At 39.7% G+C, this 21534-nt stretch overlaps 1 protein-coding gene and 1 long non-coding RNA gene across 2 annotated transcripts; both read right to left on the bottom strand.

Moving 5' to 3' along the window:
* Positions 1-1000: 1000 nt before the first annotated feature.
* LOC123876609 lies at positions 1001-1656 on the bottom strand. Its single transcript, XR_006798382.1, has 2 exons — positions 1399-1656; positions 1001-1105 (listed from the first exon to the last, which is right to left on the bottom strand). It is a non-coding gene; the product is annotated as an uncharacterized LOC123876609 (long non-coding RNA).
* A 2894-nt stretch (positions 1657-4550) lies between these two features.
* Positions 4551-21355, bottom strand: LOC123876608 (phosphatidylinositol 4-kinase type 2-alpha). The gene is made up of 10 exons (XM_045922883.1): positions 20969-21355; positions 17709-17827; positions 12358-12558; positions 12020-12145; positions 11588-11685; positions 11008-11137; positions 10209-10354; positions 10013-10088; positions 9048-9187; positions 4551-8182 (listed from the first exon to the last, which is right to left on the bottom strand). Exons 1-10 carry the CDS (start codon positions 21192-21194, stop codon positions 8095-8097), a joined length of 1350 nt encoding a protein of 449 aa, XP_045778839.1. The 5' UTR covers positions 21195-21355; the 3' UTR covers positions 4551-8094.
* Between the last annotated feature and the right edge of the window lie 179 nt (positions 21356-21534).

Below are 21534 nucleotides of genomic sequence, written 5' to 3'. Positions count from 1 at the left end.
TAACGTGTTTCTTCATCTTATTAATCAAGTAAACAGAATTAATAACGGAAATATTGCAAACTTTAACAAAAATATTATTCCAGACATATCATCACCTATAAATTTTACTTGAAATGTATAAAATAATCATGCTGCGAGAGCATATTATCACGAAAACAAATGTTTGGTGATAGAACAGTATGAGCGAAAACATGATTATTTAATTTGCATAGAAATGGTAGACCTGCGAAGGGTGTCGTATATAAACATTTTAGTTGATGATAAAGTTAAACCAATTTTGGACCCTGAAGTCAAAAAGAATTTGTAAAACGATTTATAGAAAATGATATGTTCGCAGACACATGTCAAGGAATCATTGCAACATCTTGGGAATGTTAAGACATGCAATGAATACCGCACTATCAGCCTCATGAGTCATGTTCCAAAGATGTTTCTACTTATGAGCTCTTAAGGGATTAGAAATAAATGTGACAACTACTTCAATGAGAGTCAGTTTGGATTTAGATTTGGTGTTGGAACCTGAGAAGCATTATTTGCTATAAACGTACTAGTCCAAAAATATAGAGACATGCAAACTGATATATGAATTTCCTTCATTGATTATGAGAAAGCCTTTGACCGTGTACATCAAGTGGTACTTATTCGTCGTTTGCAGTATGTTGAACTCGTTGGCAAGGAAATAAAGATCATTAAGAACCCTTACTGGTGGCAGACTGGGACAGTAATAGTTGAAGTTGAGGAAACAGATGAAGTAGCGGTAGGCCATAGGGTATGGCAAGGACACATCTTATCTCCGCTTCTGTTCAACTTATACTGAGACGCTATCATCTCAGAAGCATTGGAAAATAAGGAATGGGATGTCAAGGTAAACAAATAAATATAAATAATATTAGATACGCTGATGATACTGTTTTTTTGGCTTCTAGTTCCCAAGATCATTAGAAAATAATAGATAGCGTTTATAAATGTAGCAGACTAAGTTTATGTACAGTATCAAGAAAACCGCAACAAACCTCAATAAGAACTCTCACATGTACAACACTCGAAAGAGTTTCAATGCACAAATATCTTGGTACATGGGTAAATGAAGAATGGGATCCAGATTCTGAAATAAAGACCTGAATTGAAATTGCCCGTGAATTATTCATGAAAATGAAAAAAGTACTGCGCAATAAGCAACTGCTACTGAAAATTACTGCGAGTAAGTTGGGTTCAAAAAATAAAAATGACAAAGATGCATCGGTAAAGATAGAGACCTAATTTTGGCGATCAAATGCAGAAAGGTCGGTTATCTGGGGCATGTTCTCAGACATGACCAGTATCAGTCGTACGCGTACTATCTTTAAGAGGTAATCTGCCATTAATAAAGAAAGGAGTATTAGTCCAATGGAAACGTACATCAGAAAGTATTTTTACTTTTGGTGAATTCCTGGCTTTCCTGGAAACTTCTTCCGTTTTATTTGTTTAACTGATAGAGTTTCTTGTAAAGGTTTTTTATATAATCCCATCCTCGTCGCCACTGAAATATACTACAAGAAGTTAATAACCATGGTCATTTCGATACGCCATTTTATTCGAAAACACGTCAAACCGTCGAAACAAAAGCCTAATAATTATTGACATACACCATCGACAATGTATATTACACAAAGCTAGCCCTTGACGTCAATTGTAGAGGTTTTGACGAATAAATAACATCTTTTATAACTATAGGAGTAGTATGTTCACAAGGAGCACATTATTTTTCTGTGGATGATTTTCTTCTAAATCCCTTGTTATCTTAAACAGTATTTTCTCAATCGGCTTACTTGTTTTTATTTTTTCTATATGTTTTTTTAATTTTCAAGTATTTTTTTTCTCTGTACTCTTTGTTGTCTTGCAGTCAACAAAGAGTTTTGATTTTCTATTCTTCTTTAGTCTCAAAATAATCCGTAGAGTTAAGTAAGGATGTCTTCCTCACCACTGTTATTTATCTTGCTTATCGACGAAGTTATGCGTCACCAATAGTCCGAAAGGGATATCATGGAGCAGTAGGCAACTTGAAGACCTTTGACTATGCGGATGACATTGTTCTCATATCAGATTGACTCGAATACATTAAGTCCAAATCAAAATACCTACAAGACAAAGTTCCTTAACTGGTCTGCCGATAACCACAAAGAAAACAGTGAAGATGAGGATAAGTTCTACTGCTTCAGAACCATTTTATTTAGAAGACAAACCAATTAAACAGGTGGAGGAGTTCTACAACCTCGGTAGCATCATTTCTCCTAGCGGCGGTGCCAAGGCTGATGTCAATAACTGGATTATAAAAGCTAAAGCTCTCTCTGTTTGAATCGCTTGTAAATTCAGTCTTCTTATACAGGTGTGAAACGTGGAAACAACTATATCGCTAATCCACAGAATTCAGGTTTTCCACAATAAGAGTTTCAGTGTTATTCCCCGCATTTTCTGGTCTAACACGATCAGAAATGAGGACTTGTGGTACAAATGCCAGCAACTCCCAGTAAATAAGGAAATAGCTTTGAGGCGATTGTGATTGGATATTTTGCGAAGAGAGGAAGAAAACGTTGCTCAAGCGGCATTTATTGAAACCTGCCTACCTGGCAGCCTGGCGGTCAAATGAGACCTGGTCGAACAACAAACTCCTAGAGGAGGCCCATTGAAGCAGACCTTAAAAGAGTGGAATTCTCGTGGAACCATGTCAAAACAGCAACCAAACGTAGGGAGACCTAGAAAACAACTGCTGCAGCCCTAATATCCAAGAAGGAATGAAAGGACTCCATCATTCTTCTTTACGTTTCGCATATTTTTCTAGATCTTTCTTTAGTTCTTCGTTTTTGTTTGTTTTTTGTGTTTTTAGTCTGCGCTAATTTTTTTTCGCGCGTTTTTTGACTATTTCTTTTCACTATGGTAGTTTCTAAAATCGATATATGATGGTTATTTTTAATATTGAAATACCTCGAGTTGCAAGGATTTTGAATAGTTATTTCTAAATTGCTTGTAACAATATGGGCTACTGATTCAACTGATTAGTTACACAATTTTGGAACAACATTATTTCCTGAAAAATTGATCACCTCCTTCAATTCAACATCATTACCTTCAATTTAAAAACGGAAGGAAAATTACGGTAATGATAGAGCGTAAATGAGGTTTTGGCAGTTTTAATTTTATAACGTCGTATTTTAAAATGCAATATATATGAACATCAAACTAGATACTTATGTTGTTATTAGTACATGAAAGAAAATAAAATTATTAAGAAAAACTAATTATTTGTCCTAAAATGATGTTGAAGGCAAAGAGTGAAAAGTCGTGCCAAACACCAGTTTTGGCACCAAAAGCGTAAATATTTTTTTTTCTACAAGTGCACGGCCACTTTCCGCAACATGCCTAGATAGGCTGATTAGGACTTAGTACGGGGCAGGGGAGAACGGATGGCAATATGTATACTAGAAGGATATTTTGGAGGTGCCATCTCAGTTGCAGGTAATGACTTTTTTTCTGTGCCAAACATTTGTTATTTTTTTATGACGTAATTAAATGATTCGTACGTGTAAAAATGCATTTTAATTGCTTCTCAGGATGTATATAATAATATGTGAAAAACTCGAGCTCGTTTAAAACCGTCTTCTTTGAAAATCATAGCGATTTTCCCTGAGACTCCTGTTTTACCCGTAGAAGGAGGTGAGTTTTTAATATCAAAAATATTATTTCTGAAGTAACCTTTGTAGTTACAATTTTGAATTTTGGGGCACCCGTAGCTGAATATACAAGAGTTCTTTTGTAATGCAATTCTCATCTGTAACTTCATTCATTATTTTTTTATTTGACCTGATATGTGATTTGCGCCAAATCTGAGAATCACCGAGTAGGATTTAGCTTGCTCCTGTTGTTTATGTGATGCACAAGCCAGTAACATGTATATGGAACAACTGGAAAGCATTTGTTAATAAATATACTCGTTAATATAAAAGAGTTTTATTTTCAATTCAATAGTAGAACTGTCCTCTAATGTCCGTAATCCGCTATCTGTGTATTTCCTAACTATTTCAGCTTACAGATAGAATGGATATTGAAACCGGACGTGGGTCAGCTCGTGCAGCGACACCTATGCCTTACACAATATCCTTTCGGAAGAGGACAACACAACTTTTCGATAGTCTTGAAAATCAGACATTTGATACAAGCCAAGCTTGGCACGGGCTCGACGCACGCGGTGTGCCGGAACTGTCCGCCGGAAGCGAACGAGGTAACTCAGGTAGGTACTCGACGCGGACTAGAACACGTGTGCGTTGACGCGCCTTGGAACGTCATTAGACCCCCGTGCGGTCCGGTCAGTCCTCGCCTATTGGACTTTTTTGTACGAGATACTTTGAGACCCCCGAGTGCATTATTCGACACAGCAAGCGATCTAAGTAGTTTGACGCGCAAAAAGTCCCCCGAGAACTGCCCCTCGTCTGTGTAGGCTTTAATATGCTTAATGCACTTTACCATGTATTTCACTGACATGTCGCGTGGAAAAGGTGAAGGAAATCAAACAATTGTAAAATGCAATGGTGATTATATTTTTCTGGAAATTAAATAATTATGTATATTATAATAATTATATAAACATGAATTAGTTACAACAAAACTGTTCAAAACTATTTACAAACGTGGAATTTTCTTACAATTTACACTTCCCGGGATGAACGGACTTTACATTGTAGACTTTAGACAGTTTTAGTTTAAATTAAGTTTCAAAACGAGACTTTAATTTTAAAAGATCCTAAGACGACGTGGACGTCCATCAGTATAGGGAATCGATACACGTTTGATATAATTAAGCTGCCATGAACCCCAAACACTATGTATAAGTATACCGTTACTTTTATAACTAAACGTCTTCAATGTAAACGATCAGTTTCTTCCCAAAGCAGGCTGTATCTCTTTTCCTTTCACTCACACAGTGACTCTCTCGCTCACTCTTACATTACAACTAGTTTAGTTAACTTGATCGGATATTAGCTACATACGTCTACCTGTGTTGGCGCGCGGCACACACGCACAACACGTGGGATAATAACATTGTACTGTACGAGACACGCGCACACACACACACACACACATCGAACAAGCTGATACACACCATAACTCGTGTCGTTAAAAATTAATCGGAAATGGCAGCGCTAATCATTCCTTATCACTCGCACACCATACATCATTGTGTGTGTATAAGTGAAAGAGAATGATTAACCGCCTATTTTCGATTAGTTCTTTGCTGCCATGAGATATATGCGAGTCTAATGTTTATTTTAATTATTAGTATGTTATGTTCAGAATGAATACATTTCGGAGTAAATGTTTCAGGCATAGTGTTGTGTGTCTGTGTGTGTGCCGACCCTCGGAGGACCAGTCGAAGACCGCGAGAGGCGCTCGATTGACGTATCCTTACGTTTATGTTCACGTTCAAACATCAGTTAAAACCCCCATCCTATCCCTATCCCCCTTTTATATGACACATATTACTGTATCCTTCGATATGAAATTTTTTACACACTGAATATTTAGTCGGTTAAAAAGGAAATCTTAAGAAATTGAGTTATTTTTCAAGCTTGTTCACTAATTACTTAATTGAATCTCACAAAACACATTTACCCAAATTTATCCTGCTTTACTCGCGCGTTTAAATAAACGCATCAAAATAAAGTGGCGCTAATCATTCCATCTCACTCCCACACTACACAGAAAGAGTGTGCAAGTGAGAGGAAATGTGTAAGCCGACATTTCTGATCCCTTTTAATAATGGCACGAGTTAAATATTTTCTGGTCGATAATAATCACCTGTCTTCGGATACGCCATAGCTACTTCAGTGAAGTACTACGTATAGGAATACATTACTGTAGTAGTATTACGCTAAATGAACATTGGTTAATCGCCGGAGAGCGTCGGAAAATTCTCGGAAATGAGTAATAAAAATTGAAGCAAATCACAGAAAGAAATAATATTTAATATTGAAAATCTGTCCTTAAGACTACATATACGCTCCCAAAACAGGAACTTGAAAAGTTGTAAGTTTGTAACGGGATCTCTTTCGATCCTGAATATCATGAACTAGACCTATGTCTTGTAACAAATACATTCAATGTCACTTCCGACATTTTATTTCGGGTTAATTTAGTCAACAGCCATCTTTCGTAATCTCAATTTGTTACATACTATCGAATCCCAAATTATACATATACTCTATATACATACACAAGTCTTTTTACATGTATAGATTCTTGGAAGTTTTATTAAAAAAATATTACAGTATTGCATTTTCATTATGCAAATTGATCCATAGATATAGTATCTACCGACGGATTTTATTGTTGTAGTTAAACGATTACTTGTAGTAAATCAAATTATGCATATTACCAATTTTCTTGCTAAGATAATGAAATCTGAACTAAAAATACAATAACTTATCACAAGTATACAAAATTAACAATAAATTATACATTACTCGATATAAATACAATAATGCTTTGCACTGTAGTTATTATATAAACTAAAAAAATTGACTATCTACTGTGTATACTCGATTGAATACAAATATCTAAACTATACTGACATGTTCAAGACGTGCTATCCTGTTCAATATACTCTTTAAAGAAGAGCACAGCACTACTGTTGAAGTCGGAATTCATTTATTTTCTTTGAAACCTCTCAGCTCAAATTTATATTTGACTTGCAATTTATTTTAGGTTTTTGTATTCAACTGAATATGCTTTATTATTTTCTTTCTTCTTTCTCTTTACTATCATAAATCCTTTTAGGTAACTCAGATGGAGGCAAGAAGTTTTAAAATCAATATTCTCACCAATTTATGTAGAAACAAATATATGAAAAAGTGTGAAGTCAGTCTAACAATGAAACGATCTAGTTAAGCTAGCACATGCTCAGCAAAACGACAAGAAATTAGAGGGTTTACAACTTTACTTTTGCTTGTGGAAGAAAAAGATTTTGTTTCGTTAACACGCGCCCTCACACCTACGAGTGTCAGTAATCTAGCAGTTAGTATATTATATATGTATGGACAGTCACAACAGACACTGGCCCATATTATAAATATGAAAATGTGTTTGTCTGTTGGCTAATTGGTTTGTCGCGGGCATCGGCTAGTTGTTGATTATTTACATATTATGGAAATAAAACAATTTCATCCAACGGAATTTTACATAAAAAGCGTTGATAATTCAGTGGTTAAGACGTTGGCCTTCCAGTCGGCAGTCCGGGGTTACATTCCGGGCACGCACTTTCACTTTTCGGAATTATATGCGTTTTATGCAATTAAATATCGCTTGCTTTAACAGTGAAGGAATCGTGAAGAAACCCGAATGCGCGAGTAATGTTCTCACTGTGTGCGAAGTCTGCTAATCTGCACTCGGCCAGCGTGGTAGACTATGACCCTTGTCCCTCTGAGAGGAGACCCGCGCTCGGCGATGGCCTTACCATGATATTATTCATGATATATCATAATATTATGATGAAACACAGCTCATCAACAAATACCACTTATTACAAGAGACCTAAACTGTATTCGCTTATGTAACGTAGGTATACAATTGATAACTAGTTATAACTTGTGTCAATATAGAAACGAATCGATAATGGCGGCGGTAATCACTATCTCTCACTGGCACAGTATACCTGTGTATAGTGTGCGAGTGAGACGGAATGATCAGCGCCGTTTCGACTTCGTTTCTTTACTGACACGAGTTATACAAAATGTATTCTAACGAGTCAATGGTCATGGTCAAGTTCAACAGTTGGCAATGTAAGTTCCACAGGGGAGGGGAACCTCGCTCGGAAGTTCTATCACACTACGCGACAAACCAATCGGCGGCCGCATAGACAGCCCCCACCGTTGCGCGTCGCTTCGTACTGCTAAATAGATGGATAAATCTCCCACTGCGCAGGTTCACGCTCTTCCGTCGTGACTACCGTCCATCGGGTGATCTGTTAAGTCTGTTCGCTTAGATACGGCCGCCTCCTGCCGACGGCGCCGCCGCGATATCTCATGGGCTGCGGATGGTGCCGATGCCGTGGCGGTGGCGCGGCGATCACCACCAGGAGAAGAAGGGCGACTTGTGCTGGAAGCGCTGCTGGAACGAGTCGAAGAAGCGCGACGACGTGGTGCCGCCCTTGGACCTGGCGGCGACACGTGGACGGTTAGAGGAGCATTCACCACTTACTACAGTGAAACCGAAACAGCACAGATTATCTAAATGTATGAAAAGAACTCGCCATATTTGCTCTAAGTAACAATTAAGACGTCCGCCTCCTGTTCGGAAGATCGGAAGTTCGATCCCGGGCACGCACCTTGGAAGTTTTCGGAGTTAGCGTTTAATACAATTGAATATCACGTTTTTAATATGAAGGAAAACAACGTGAGGAAACCTGAGAGTTCTCCTTAATATTTTCAAAAGTGTGTGAAGATCCACACTTGGCCAGCGTGATAGACTTGGATCAAACCCTTCTTATTTTGTGATGAGAGCCATGGTCAGTCATGGTTTGGTAATGGGTTGATCAGGATAATGGTGACTGTGTACTGGTGCAGTGTGTTGTGGCTCGACCGCACAAGTACCGTTCTTTCGAGCGGGCGTCATGCTCGGGGCCAGCTGCTCCGATCGTTGTATCTTGAAACTTGTAATACAGTTTTCTGGGATCAAAACTTTGTTAGCGTGAGTCAGGCCGCATGTTCTGCTTTCACTTCAGATTGAAGATACCCGTGATGCCATCTAGCGAGATCGATGTGAGTTGCTTTCCGTCTTAGGTTTGTATCGTGGCGACACATTGCGACCGCCACAACTGCACATGGATGTGTGGCGGATACCATAGCTTGACACGATACGAACCTAAGGCGGATTACTCACGACGATCTCACTAGATGGCACCACAAGTATCTTCAACCTCTGACTATGAAGCCTGAACCACACCAGAAGACAAGCTGAGCCCCGAGCACGCGTACGGTCGACTCCCGTACACTACTGTGGAGCGTGGTGTGGCGGGGTACCTCTCGACGACGACGGCGGGCATCTGCACGAGCTGCACGGGGCTCTTGTTGTCCTTGAGCGCCTGCGTGAGGTTGAGCAGCTGGCCGCGCAGCACCGACATCTGCCGCTCGAACAGCCCCTTGTCGAAGCCCTTGTCTTGCTGCAGAGGACAACCACAACGTTAGCCAGCTGCATATCATTTATTTATTTCCTCCCACTGGTTCGGAAATTGCTTCATTAGTAAAAAAACCGGCCGAGTGCGAGTCAGACTCGCGCACTGAGGGTTCCGTACTCGGGTATTTTTCCAACATTTTGCACGATACATATCCAAAACTATTGTACATAAAAATAAATAAAAATCTGTTTTAGAATGTACAGGTAAAGCCCTTTCATATGATACCTCACTTGTTATAGTTATATTACTTTGAAAATTGAAACAAGTTTTAATTTTTTTTTAAATGATGTAACCACAAATTCGCGGTTTTCAGATTTATTCCTGTACTTGTGCTATAAGTTATACCTTCCTGCCAAATTTCATGATTTTAGGTCAACAGGAAGTACCTTATAGGTTTCTTGACAGACACGACGGACAGACGGACGGACAGACAGACAGACAGACAACGAAGTGATCCTATAAGGATTCCGTTTTTCCTTTTGAGGTACAGAACCCTAAAAAACAAAACGTCAATCGGCTCTTTTCTGAACGCGAGCTAGCTATTTTAGCTCACTCTCATACTTCACCTCTTCTGGTCATTACATTATGTTCTAGCCATGCAGCGGTAAATCACTCTCTGCGCAAGTTCAAGGCCTTTTGCGTGACACCAACTGTAGCTTACATAATGTACCAGGAGAGCATGGGACGCTCGGGCACTATAGACATTTCCATACAACACTTTTATGCACGCGAGCCGATTCAGTCCGCTTACGTCCAGCATAAAAAACTTTACGAGCTTGAAAAGCGAAAAGTACATATGCAGTGGCTCACCTTGAACAGCACATGCAGCTCGTCGCACAGCTCCTGCACGAAGTTCATGTCCGACAGCAGCGGCAGCACTAGCTCCCTGCAACCAGCCATGCAACATGTGTCTATCAGTCACATCCGTCAACTGGCATCCCATTGGTAACAAGTAAGCAAATAACCAGAAGCAATAACACACAGAAACACAATGAGAGGCACTGACTTGGTCTCCTGGCTGAAGGGGCGCTTGGCCTGCGGCAGCCACGCCCAGTGGTAGGGGTAGGCGCGCCACGAGTCGGGGTGCTTGAAGGGGAAGGCCAGCCCGTTGTCGATGGCCGCGATCCGGATCTCCGAGCCGCCCGCCCACTCCTGCGCACACCACACGTTCATGTCACTACCACAGTACAGCTCCTCAACTCAATTTAACGATTCAATTCGTATTCAAAATTGAGACGTAACACCTCTAGAGTTTTCTATCGCATGGTTTACGCAATAAAACCTGATAGTTTCAGTTTCTAAAATAATTTGAATGTATCCCTTGACCTACATTTTCTAAATTCCTGAACGCAAAATTCCGATCTATGATATCTGCCAACGTGACACGCCAGTCAAGCCGACTGCTTTCCCTTGATACATGTCAAAAGAGTGGAAAATTAGTGTGGTGTCACTAAAACACACACACAAAATCAGTGGTGGGCATTTTAACAAGCAATTAACAAAAAATATAAGGTGGCAATTGAAGGAAAAGCGTGGATGAGCCAGTTGTCGTTCCCGCGGTCCGTGTTGCGGATCATGTAGTCCAGCACCACGAGCCGCTCGAACTGCAGCTGGAACCTGAGGTTGGAGTGGTACGTGTGACTCACCGAGGGCTCGGTCATGGCGGCGTGGCGGGAGTCGGGCGCGTCGTACTGGATGAGCCAGTTGTCGTTCCCGCGGTCCGTGTTGCGGATCATGTAGTCCAGCACCACGAGCCGCTCGAACTGCAGCTGGAACCTGAGGTTGGAGTGGTACGTGTGACTCACCGAGGGCTCGGTCATGGCGGCGTGGCGGGAGTCGGGCGCGTCGTACTGGATGAGCCAGTTGTCGTTCCCGCGGTCCGTGTTGCGGATCATGTAGTCCAGCACCACGAGCCGCTCGAACTGCAGCTGGAACCTGAACACACCAACCCAACTTCTACACTGACTGACTGGCATATCGACGTACAACTCAAACCCGCTTGGGGTTGAGAAATTAAAACTTTTGCATATAGGTTTTTTTATCTTAACATAAACCTCCATTAAAAATTGGGTATTTCCAGCAGTTTCTTCAAAAATTTTAATTCAGCAGACAGGTGCGGAAAGAAGCTAAAATACTGACAGTCTTCCAGGCGCCTGTACAACTCGCCGACTTCTGCCATTTCAATCTATCTGCTGGGATATACCTTACTCGTTGAACCCGCAACATTTACTGGCGCTAATTCTACTTTTTCCGGTAAAATAATGACTTGAGGCAAATTAGATAAAATACATATTTATGAGTGTTTATTTACGCATGTGAGTGTGTGTGTGTGTGTGACTATATGCATGTGTATGTGTAGGTACAAAAATGGTGTCAAGTACTGACTTCGTCATGACGTGCGGCGGCGGCGGCTCCTGCTCGAACCTCCGCAGCCAGTAGTCCGCGTCCTTGTAGCCCTCCACGAACACCTGGAACGAGCCCACCTGCGACACGCACACCAATATTACTAAATCCGCTTGCAAAACATGTTCCAAATCACCAATCAAGTTTTCCATAATCAAACATATCAGCAAAATGTTGTAGACGCAGAGATTTCCAATATGCAATGATGATGGCCACTGAGGACTTTCGGTAGCAAAATCCAAACTCTTTTCCAGCAGATAAAAAAATCCCCAAAATCAGTTTTTGGTTTGGCAAGGAATTTATTCAGAGCATTTTCAATGTTCCAAAAGCGCAGAAGATATTCTGAATAAAGCCTGGAGAAATGTCGTAAGCCGATACCGGTAGTAAAGATCGGGTAGGTGTTCTGCGACTGACCTTGGGCGGCAGGCCCATGCGGTTGAAGCGCAGGTTGGGGAACTGCTCGGTGATGGCGCGCTTGAGCCGCGAGCGCTCGCGGTCGATGCGCAGGTAGTTGAACGTCTCCGACACCAGCTTCACCACCTGCAACAGCCGACGCACAAAGATGACTGACGACAGTTTGCTGGGTGTCATTTTCGAGTCTGCACTGGAGTCAGATGACAAATGTTATGGTGTCTATTTGTTTTTACTTTGCTTTACCACATGCAGGAAAGGCGGGGCCTCACTGGGAAACAGACGGCCAGGTTTGGCGAGACCTTCTCCATGTTGATGTGGGACTATGTTGCTACACTCACTTTGGTGTTGGGCACGACGCCCAGCCCGATCTTCTGGTCCACCAGGCTGGCGCCCGCCTCCGACAGGTAGCCCTGGTTGGGGATGAGGCAGGAGCGGCCGAAGCAGCACGGGCAGCACAGCTTGTGCATCCACTTGGTCCACTTGGGGTTGAGCCGCCCATACGGCTCCTCATCCTTCGGCTTGAATACGCCGATGATTTTCTGAACCAAAATCGATATGGATCATTTAACAGTTGTTAGGGCATGGTCGACAAATCTACATTGTGGGTAAACTGACCGACTAACATATCCCATATCCACGTATATAAATAAGTACTATTTTTATAACAAAGACATTACAAACTTTCTTAGGCTAAGATCTATAAGCGCTTACTTTGACTTTGATCTTTACTCTACTTATTTTAGTTAGAATGTAACTCTAGCGACCTCTTTCTTTACTTAGAATTAAAATGGGGCTATTTTATTTGAGGGACATAACTCTGTCTCATTTCACCAGTGCCTGATGTCTGAATAACACTTGAGACAGAGTTATGTCTCATTTCACCAGTGCCTGATGTCTGAACAAAAGTGCCCACGGGCTTTAGATCTTAAGCTAAGAAGAGTTCTCAGACATTTCACTCAAGCGAAGGCGAGCGGCTCAACTCGTTACATCTAGATCGGTTGTAGAATTAGTGTTGATATGATCCTGGCTTTTCCAGGGACAGTGATTTTTAGACCTTTAGTTCATGACTATAGGTTAAATTAGTTTGAATGCAAATGTGAATCCAGAATACTTTTGACTTGGTGGCATATAAGTGGGTGCATTTCTGTGCAAGGTCTGCAGTGTGCACTCTATAAGGATTTTGACTTATTCTGAATATTTTCAAAGCTCACTTATTTTTAAACAAAGTAGTTGGAACTCTGGATGTTAATTTGGGAAGTCTATTACAGAAGACAAGCAAAATCAAATTAGATTTGAAAGTTCGCCTTCCATATACCTCAAAACCCAAAAAATTTTTTAAGCCTAAAAAACGGTGTTTGCAAATTACAAAAACAATTACCTGCCGCACCTAATAATAGCCAACAAACAAAGCTATCATATCGTAAAATACACACAATCACATTTTATCGATAGCGGAATATAGGATAGTCTGCTATCGACCGGCCCGAATATTACACTTAGCATATCGGGTGTCCGCGGCGAGCGCGCGAGGCCGGCGCTAAGTCTCAGTAGGAGTACCACCGACTATCCTTATGTGCCTCGCAGACGATGCGGGTCCAAACGATACGTCGCTGCTGACGACTTTTTAATATTTTGACAAGATAAAGTTGAAAACTAAAACCCGACTACGATCGTCTTAATAAACGCTGAAATATTATAGTAAAAGTGTTTTTCTGTTGCTTGGTATATTTCAATAGTAAATTTATTTTCATGAACTCGGAATTTTCTCCTCTTTCATTTGATAACCCACTCGAACCAATGGCAAAAAAAAATTTTGGATGTAACATCCGTCATATTGATTTTATTCATATGAAATGTAGCCATGTCACCCGGAGCATAATAACGAATCGATCGACACCTCATTTATCAGAATCGAGCCAGTAGTTTAGGCGCTACGGTGAAACGCACAGGATGTGGATACAAACATAATTACATACATACATACATACATTTGTATAGACTGCTAAAATCATAACCCTGCCTTTTGGCTTTGCCGTAGTAGTAGCAGTAGTTAGCGAATAACACGGCTGATGTCGATCGCAGCATAGCGTTATGTATGTTTCCTTTACACCAAGTGCGGCGCCCAGGCTCCCGGGCGCCGCAACCCCGCAAAGGAAGTACACTGTGCGCTCCTGCACTGGGAACTGCTCTCGGCTCCTCTACAGGTAGAAGAGACAGCAGCTCCTGTCAGCTTGGAAGCAAATACTTAGGTACAATTATTTCCCTGTACGAATATTTTTTTATTTTTAACCGAAAGCTCAAATACCAATTTTCATGGAATATTTTGTGGGACTTGGAAAATGACGGACTTTCATTTAAATTTTCACTCCCTATTTAACGTGTCTACATAGTACAAGGATCCTACTGACAAAATTCCGAATTTCTAAACCCTAGTAGATTAGGCTGTACGTTGCTAAATCGGTCAGTCGGGCTGTCTTATTATTATATGTATGGATATACATATATGTATAGGTCCCATGGAAAAGCAGAAAATTTTGTATTTATCCTGCCTAATATTATAAAATCGAGAGAAACCACGAGAAAATATAAATCCCGCATCAAAGTGTCAAAACTACGGTAAAATGACAGCTACGACGAGTACAATGTCACGATCGCAATCACCTCTGATTGGTTGTCGCTCGCTCGCTATTGGCTGCAATGCGTTGTTGCAACAAGAATGCCATAAATTCAGCCAATCACAACAATTGCGATTGAAGTAATGATTGATGCAGGTTTTTGAGTTACAGAAATCGCAGACTTGTATGTTATTGTAAACTAGCTGTGCCCGTGCCGTGGAATAGCTCTCAGCGCGCTTTATATAGCCACGGACGCTCAGGCGCGAGGCGTGTAGTACGTACTCTGTACGTTAAAAATGTTCGCCGTGATTCTTTAAATTGACATAACTTTTTTATTTATGAACCGATTGACATGAAATAAACACTAAATGTTAAGTGAAGCTTACTACAATATATTAGTGAAAACCGTAACTAAATGGAATAAGCCGTTTCTGATATTAGCGTGCACAAACACACAGACAAACAGACAAAAAAAAATTGATTACAATTTCGGGTTCGGCATCGATATAATAACAACCCCTGCTACTTTTTTTTAATATATTTCCATTGTACAGACACCACTTTTCTACAATTTTATTATATGGTATAGATGTTATCTAGCATCGGCTCGGGAGGTGGCCCGTCCTTATCGCGATCACTTAATATGAAGCGACGCAGCACTAAATGCTTGCCCACAACACTATAACTCAAGTTATAGGCAGGCACTTGACCTATTTTTGGGTTATTTCTTCTATTCCATACTAATTTGATGGCGAAGTGTGTATGCCTGTGCTTTTCACGGTCCATCCGCTGACGAAATTTAATAAAAAGATAACTTGCATCCCAACTTTATAGCCCGGAAATCATTGATGTCCCGTGGGATCTCTAATTAACCTAAATCCACGCGGACGAAGTCGCGGGCCGTGCACTTGTAAAGTACTAAAACAAAGGGATAAGAAGGGAAGTAGTAGCGACTAGCGACCAACTGTTAGCACATAAAATACTTACGCTGTTATGTAGTTACAACATTCATTACATTGACCTTGACTAAATAATCGAAATTCGCTCAATGGAATATAAAACTGTATGCAAATAGAAATGGAGGCACGAGATTACATTTTTAGGGTTCCGTACCTCAAAACGAAAAACGGAACCCTTATAGAATCACTTTGTTGTCTGAGTGTCTGCCCGTCCGTCCGTCGTGTCTGTCAAGAAAACCTATAGGGTACTTCCCGTTGCCCTAGAATCATGAAAGTCAGGTAGGTAGGCTTTATAGCATAAGTACAGGAATAAATCTGAAAACCGCGAGTTTGTGGTTACATCATTTTAAAAAATTATTAACCGACTTCCAAAAAAGGAGGAGGTTCTCAATTCGTCGGGATCTTTTTTTTTTTTTTTTATTATATTTTTTATGTATGTTCCCCGATTACTCAAAGACCCCTGGACCGATTTGGAAATTTTTTTTTTTGTTTGAAAGGGTATACTGTGCAGGTGGTCCCATATAAATTTGGTGAAGATCTGATGAATATCTTCGGAGATGGAGAACAGAACTCCTCAATGGATAAGAGCAAATTGCTCGCGATCACTGTAATAGCTTAGTAAACAGTAGGGTTTTAACTGGGCATAGCATATTATAGTACAGTGGGGCCACTAAAAATTGTGAAATAAAAAATTTTCAAAAGAAAAATAAAACCGACTTCAAAAACCAAAAACACTAAAAAGTAGAAAATAATTTTTGTTTAGCTACACATGTAATGTACCTAGGTATGAAGTCGGGCGAGCTTCACTCTTGGATTTCTAATTTTGTTTTAATATGCTCGCTCGACTTCATACCTAGGTACATTACATGTGTAGCTAAACAAAAATTATTTTCTACTTTTTAGTGTTTTTGGTTTTTGAAGTCGGTTTTATTTTTCTTTTGAATTTTTTTCCATCATATGATCATATGAACGGTAAAGGGTATCATATGAAAGGGCTTTACTTGTATATTTCAAAACAGATTTTTATTCTACTACTATGTATCATAGTTTTTGATTTATCGTGCATAATGTTGGAAAAAATACCCGAGTACGGAACCTTCAGTGTGCGAGCCTGACTCGCACTTGTCTGGTTTTTTATTATGCTTCGACTCCACTGTTGGGATTCGGCAATTTTTTTTAACGCGATTAAGTTATATTTATTTAAAAAAAATGGGGATCGTTACAGTTTGTAAATACAATAGGATCTTAACTTATATTAAACTCTATTAATTAGTTCTATTCTAGTATTCACTAGGCGATGGATCATGTATGCGCTGGTGCGCTCACCGTATTTATTTCCTTAGGACTCGGTTACTAGTTTTCTTTGAGTAACTTGATACATCTAGTACACCACAAGGAGGAATACCGCGTCTTGGGGCGCTCGCTCTGATTTGCTATAGGTACTTATTTAAAAATTTGCTAAACAAACCGTATCCCGAATAGTGTCACAAGTTGATTTGCCGAATGCCGAACTATATCATACAAATTGCCCGAACTCGAATCATTCGCCGAATGCCGATAGTGGAGCTGTACCATAAGTTGGGTTCTCAAACAGTGGACTTTAGCTAAGGTCACAGTTGTAGGGTATTGGTTTCAACATGCGCACTTCCAATATCGATAACGGTCAACTTGAACTAATACAGTTAACGAGTAGGTATATTACTTGGCTACCAATTAGTTAATTTAACAAGCTTTTATCAACAAAAATAAAGGTAATCAGTAGTAGGTAAGTAGGTAATCAGTAATCACTCACATCAGACCATCTTCATTCTTCAGGCCCTTCCTATAAATCCAAGTGTTCTAGTTGTGCCTTAAATCTGAGCAAAGTGCACTCTGTGGATTTCAGCTTAAATTGCATGTCCATGACAGGATACAGCCGATGTCCGGTTAGACCATAGACTTACGATTGTTTAGACACAGAGTTTAGGTAAAACTAAATTGCATAGCCACTGAGATTCGTAATAAACTTACTGGCAGCTAAGAGCTCAAATGATAAACTATGAAAATGCAGATTTGATTGACTGGTTTAACGTTTATTTTCATGTAAATGTGTAAAACTGTATTGGGTAGACTCACTCCCGCAGGGTTCTTGACGAAGTAGGAGCCGCTGGAGCCCTGGTAGATCCTCTCGGGGAAGATGCCGTTGTCGATGGCCACCTCCGCCTGCCACACCAGCTCGCTGAAGGCGGGGTCATCTGCAAGTCACACGAACCACGTGAGCCCACCAATCCTTACACATTACGGCCATGCACCTCTAAATTTTCCAAGTGACGAGTATGTGTGTTTTAAGAGACTTAGTAAACATCACTCAAAAACCCGTGCTCAGTAGTGGGCCGTTGGTGGGTCAGTTATGATTATGATGATGAAGACCAGGGTCTGCATCTGGTAGGATACTTCGGCCGTGGCAAAAGAAAGAGCTAGAATAACGATTTTCTAAATTAGTATATGTGGTTAATTTCCTCAATGATTTCATTCTCCTGCTTTATGTGAGATGTAACATCTTTAAAAGTAGAACTAGAAAATGTTTTTTTATTAAAGAGAGTCCAAATTATAATCAGCATTCAGCAAATTGGAGTTAATGCATCGTAAGGCTGTAGACTTGGATACAATTTGCGTATAAGATATTTGAATAAAATTAAAGTTAAATGTCATAGGTTAGTGACTGATATAATCTAAAGACGTGGACAACTTGTATCAAGCTGCATGTTATCACAGCAACTACACAACAATACAACCAAGTATACCTACTTGTCCCTCTTATCTCTACACACCAAATAAATACTAAATTGAGTTATTAATGAATCGTGGGTGTTTTTGCAAACTTAAAAATATATATTGCAGTGGTTCCTAATTAGACGAGTAAAGTCAGACCACCATTTTTTTAGGGGTTCCATACATCGAAAGAAAAAAAGAGACCTTTATAGGATCTCTTTGTTGTCTGGCAATCGAGACCTGTGAAGGGAATCAAAACCTATAGGATACTTCCCTTTGACCTCATTCTGAAAGTCTTCAATCCTCATGTTGAATCATGAAATTTATCAAGTCTTAAAGCACAAGTAAAGGGAAAATCCGAAAACCGTGAATTTGTAGTTAACATCACAAAAAAAAGTTAAAAAGTGTTACTTTTTACACAGTGGTATGGAACCCTTCATGTGCGAGTCCAACTTGCACTTGACTGGTTTATATATTTTTTGACACAACTCAAATAGGCACTTTTTTGTTGTTTTCTTCAAACTAATTCCAACCTTATGAAACTTACCATTGAGATTTTACTTCAACATTGGACTCCTTTGCAATGTTAATTAGAGCCCCAAAACAATAGAATGCTGACAAGACCATTGTATTAGTTAATTGAGATAAAATCTTTACCAGCTTTAACTCACTACAAGGCTTTGTGGTTTATTTTTATATCAGAGGTCAAGTAAATATAATATTATGTGAATAATTTTGAAATGTACCTGATCAGTTGGTTTTATTTATATTTATAGGCTATGCTGGCTAAGATGGAGTGAGCTTGCCTAGAAGATGTCTATTGACTTTTGATTTAAAAACCTATATTAAAAGTAGAAGCAAAAGTGATGCTGGAAGGGTGTTTCATATTTTAGCAGTTTGAATAAGAAACGAGGATGCCAATCATTGATAAAACAAACTTCAAAAGGGTCCTTAGAATTGTGACTATGTACATTGTACAGGTGCAAACCTTGGCAATGTCTTTCTGTACATTATTGACAAGGTGAAGACGGAATCAAGAAGTACCTTTAATCAATTAAATATGAGAAAATAAGTGTTCAGTATAAAATTATTGTTGGAACTTCAAAACAGAAAATAAATATAACTTGTTACATTAAAATAACCAAGTAACTTTGACCATGAAACAATTAATTCATTAACATAATTTGAATAGTAGCAGCTACTAATGAGATAACCAGTCATAGTATTTTTATGTCATAACCAGTAGTTGGAATTGATAGTTTCATATTTGAGTCACCTGCTTTATTGGCAATAAAACAGCAACCTGATTGTGTAACAAAAATGTATTTATCATAATCATAATTGGTAGCTAATTCTACCCCATGATAGCTTGTAAAAAGGTGAACAGCAAATCAAGAACCAGAATTTGCTGTTGATTACGATAAATATGTTTTTCTTACACAATCAGGGCAGGTCACTCAAATCCATACTTTTATACTAGTATTATAAATGCAAAAGTGTTTCCGTTTGTCGGTCTGCCAGCTTTTGCTCTGTGCCTCTGTTTAACCAATTTTGACAAAACTTGGTAGAGAGACAGCTTGCATCCTTGGGGCAGACATAATATGTTTTATCTGAGAAAATCTTAAAATTCCTGTGACATTTTTAAAAACCTAAATCCACAAATCAAATAAAAAGCTGGATCTACAAACTTGATTTACAGGTAAGTTTTTATACAAAGTAGTGTGGAACAGGTCTCCTCTCAGAATGACAAGAGTTTAGGCCATAGTTCACCATGCTGGCAGGTGTGGAGACAGGCCTCACACACCGTTAAGCTGCAGATTATGAACAACTACCAGCCATGCAGGCTTTCTCATGAAAATTTCCTTTACCATAAAAGCTAGTTTATTTTTTTGCTTAAAATGCACATAATTTTAAAAGTATGAGAGTTGAATGCCCGGGAGAGAATGCGGGAGTCTTAACCAATAGGCTATCATCACTTCCCATGCATAAGACATATCTTACATGTAAATACCTAAACTCTGAGTGTAGAACTAGAGTTACCATCATTACAATTATTTAACTTTGCATGTTGTTTTACATTCATTTTCAAGTACTGAATATTTTCAGTTTGCACACCACCATATGGAAGGCTTGTAGATATTTTGGAGCATATTCTTAAAATATTCTTAGTTTCACAAATACACCAGAAGCAACAAACTAAACAAATATGTACTCACTACACACAAATACCAAATCCATCAGAAAAACTACTGAAAACTGCTGAAAACAACAGCTGTTAGGCTCCACTGAAAATTGACATGAAAATCTAATCTGTGCCTACGTTCAGCCCAGTGTAAACAATATCAATACAGACTTACATCTATAAGAAAAAAATCTGAAGTTGGCCAAATTGCTAGCAAAATTGATTTCAAGACACAAAACAAATAATAACAACATTTATCAAGGAAAACTACGTTTTAGTGTCAAGGTGATCGAATCTCGTTAAAATTCGTGCAATGAGGTGCAATGCCAATAGATTACGAGTAATACTGTAGTGCTGGTCATTAGTGGCAGGAAGCCCTACGTCGTGAAGGAAGACGCACAAGTGCGGGCGGCGGGCGTCGGGGCGGCGGGGCGGCGGGTACCTGGGAAGTGGTTGCAGGAGAGGTCCAGGTCGCCGCGGCCGCCCAGCAGCGGCTGCGACTCGCGGTTGACGCCCGGAGACTCCACGTTGCCTTCGAAGCCGACCTCCGGCACTAGGCAGATGTCCTCGGCGCTACTCGACAGAGATACCACGCCGTCATCGGGAGGCGTACTGGCTGTGGGGACTTTGTCGAAGTCGAGATTCAACAGAGTCTCTTCCGTACTCATGAGTGATGTTCCAAAATTTGTCTCTACCGAGCCTCATTTATTTCGTATTGTAATATTCTTTGTTTCACAATCATTTACACAAACACTTCAACTTCAATGTACAATTCATTATGTTCATTACGTTTCAGAGACTATAGATTGACATCTTGACATTCAGTCAAGTGACAGCTGACAGCGGCAAAAGCATAAAGCTATTATAAGACGTCCATGGGCAAAAGCAAAAGTGACGTAAAACATAGACAAGAGTTTATTTTGTTGATTTTGTAGTTTTTACGATCTTAGAAATTAGAATCGATTCAATCGATTTGATTTGAAATCTTGATATTATATTTTGTCATGA

This window comes from Maniola jurtina, chromosome 22 (assembly GCF_905333055.1).
Source record: "Maniola jurtina chromosome 22, ilManJurt1.1, whole genome shotgun sequence".
NCBI classification, from domain to species: domain Eukaryota; kingdom Metazoa; phylum Arthropoda; class Insecta; order Lepidoptera; family Nymphalidae; genus Maniola; species Maniola jurtina.
Note: the sequence above shows the minus strand (reverse complement) of the source record. Positions and strands in the feature narration are given on the sequence as shown.

What these genes read in the sequence shown, in the direction of transcription:
- LOC123876608 (XM_045922883.1), bottom strand. Translation starts at nt 21,194, where the DNA reads ATGAGTACGGAAGAGACTCTGTTGAATCTCGACTTCGACAAAGTCCCC. An exon ending in CTCCTGCAACCACTTCCCAG is followed by an intron (nt 17,828 to 20,968) that starts GTACCCGCCGCC and finishes TGTGACTTGCAG; the next exon opens with ATGACCCCGCCTTCAGCGAG. An exon ending in CCCTTCAGCCAGGAGACCAA is followed by an intron (nt 10,089 to 10,208) that starts GTCAGTGCCTCT and finishes GGCTGGTTGCAG; the next exon opens with GGAGCTAGTGCTGCCGCTGC.